The sequence below is a fragment of the Etheostoma spectabile genome, chromosome 22 (genome assembly GCF_008692095.1).
Source record: "Etheostoma spectabile isolate EspeVRDwgs_2016 chromosome 22, UIUC_Espe_1.0, whole genome shotgun sequence".
Lineage (NCBI taxonomy): Eukaryota > Metazoa > Chordata > Actinopteri > Perciformes > Percidae > Etheostoma > Etheostoma spectabile.
In genome coordinates, this window is record NC_045754.1 from 11,918,098 (window position 1) to 11,919,900 (window position 1,803).

General features: G+C 40.1%; 1 protein-coding gene across 1 annotated transcript in view; it reads right to left on the reverse strand.

Moving 5' to 3' along the window:
• Nucleotides 1-1,650, reverse strand: part of cry-dash (cryptochrome DASH) — a 5,353-nt gene extending 3,703 nt beyond the window's left edge. The window contains exons 1-2 of the mRNA XM_032503631.1: nucleotides 1,382-1,650; nucleotides 442-614 (exon numbers count right to left, since the gene is read on the reverse strand). Of these exons, the coding sequence (XP_032359522.1) occupies nucleotides 442-614; nucleotides 1,382-1,444 (236 nt within the window). The 5' untranslated portion in view covers nucleotides 1,445-1,650. The remainder of the gene's footprint in view (nucleotides 1-441; nucleotides 615-1,381) is intronic.
• Nucleotides 1,651-1,803: the final 153 nt, after the last annotated feature.

Below are 1,803 nucleotides of genomic sequence, written 5' to 3' on the forward strand. Positions count from 1 at the left end.
CACACACACACACACACACACACACACACACACACACACACACACACACAAAAATGAGTTTGAGTCAAAAAAGTCCTAGTCAACACCATGCCAGGCAAGCTGCATCCTGGGTAGAGAGCTAGCAACTTCCCCCTTGCTGAACAGAAAAAAATGATGGGAACAGTGTGTGCAGCATCCATGTTAACATAAACATAACCCTAAGAAGGTGTGTCCTGTTCCTGTTACATCTTTATCAATTAAATCCTGTGTTTGTGTAACAATAACATGATATCTACGGACACAATCACATTTAAACATTGCAAACACATTATGAGTCTTTAATGCCATTAGAACGACAGTGCTAAACTTCGGAAAAAGTCAGCAAGTTAAATAAAGCAGTAGAACACAAATAAATTGAGGTCATACACAGTAAGACAAGTAAACAAACAGCTGTTTAGCTACCTGCCCTTGTTGAGCAAGGTGTTTCTGAGGTCCCTGATACTCTCCAGTAAGAAGCGCAAGCGGAAAGGACCAGTCTTGGGTAGGTTGTAGTTGTACGTTCCCACATAATGTCTAGGGTCGAAGCAGTACAGTGGGACAATGTACTCTGCATTTCTTTGAGCCCAGTGGAAAATCTGCATGTAGTACAAAGTATGGGTTACATCATCATCCTCATCAGCAGCAGCATCATCATCTCTTAGTAAAAGTGATGACTTGATTACAGCAAACACTTAAAAATAGTATATTTAATACTATGACCAAACTGCTAAACTACTTATGTGAGTGCACTGCTATCATATAAAACTAAACCTTGCCAGTTATTGTTGAAAGCACATAACCTGAAATCTAATTTTATTATCAAATTATGCCAATGCATATTCATGTGCAACATTTGGAATATCCCGTCGTTTATTTTGAAAAATTAAACCTCAAGTCGTAGCCTGCTAGCTAGCTATACATGATGTAACGTTTTCCAATTTCCAGTATTGCTGACTTGAGGAGCCTTACAATCACGCTATTCGTGGAATTACAAGGTGGGGATGAAAGGCAGGTTATGTAGAATATTTTGACATATACATTTGTGCAGTGTTTGTGATTAATTAAAAATGTCTAGTCATTTAACTTTGAATAGGCTTTTATTGTCGAAGATTAAAAGCCGGAAGTAACATTGTTTTTGCTGGGTGAAACTAGCTTGATGCTAGTGCCAAACACACTACATAATATATGTATCTTATAAGCTCAAAATGTTTTCGTTATGACGGTAACATAGGAATTACCAGACGTCAAGGAACATAACGTGCAACAGACACGCTTACGTGTAACGTTAAGTTAAACACTTTGCTCCGAAGTAGAAAGACGATGTCAGAGTTAGCTAACGTGGTCTCATAACAGATTGTCTTACCTCGTTGTCGTGAAGACGCAAGTCGTTTCTTAGTAAACATATGATAATACGGGACGTAGACATACTTGTAGTTTTTAATATAGCAGCAATAGTTGACTTTTGTTTATCAGAGAGCAGCGTCTGTCGGTCGTCAGCGCCTGGCTGCCAGGGTTGTGACGTCGCGAATGAGTCGTTCTAACAAACGGATCTTTTCGGTGAACGAAAAGATCCGAATCGCTTTTTGAAAAGATCCGTTCTTGCAGGTAGTGCTAAAACGCTTGTCAGGGGTCAGGAGAGATTGTCCAGTCAAAGCCCTGAACAAATCCAACCCCAGCTCACCTACATACTATTCTATACTAGCCACCGGGATGAGGGAAACCGAAAGAGACCTTGTTCAGGTAACAGTGGCTTATAAAGGTGACAGTGCAGGTGCAGGTACAGGT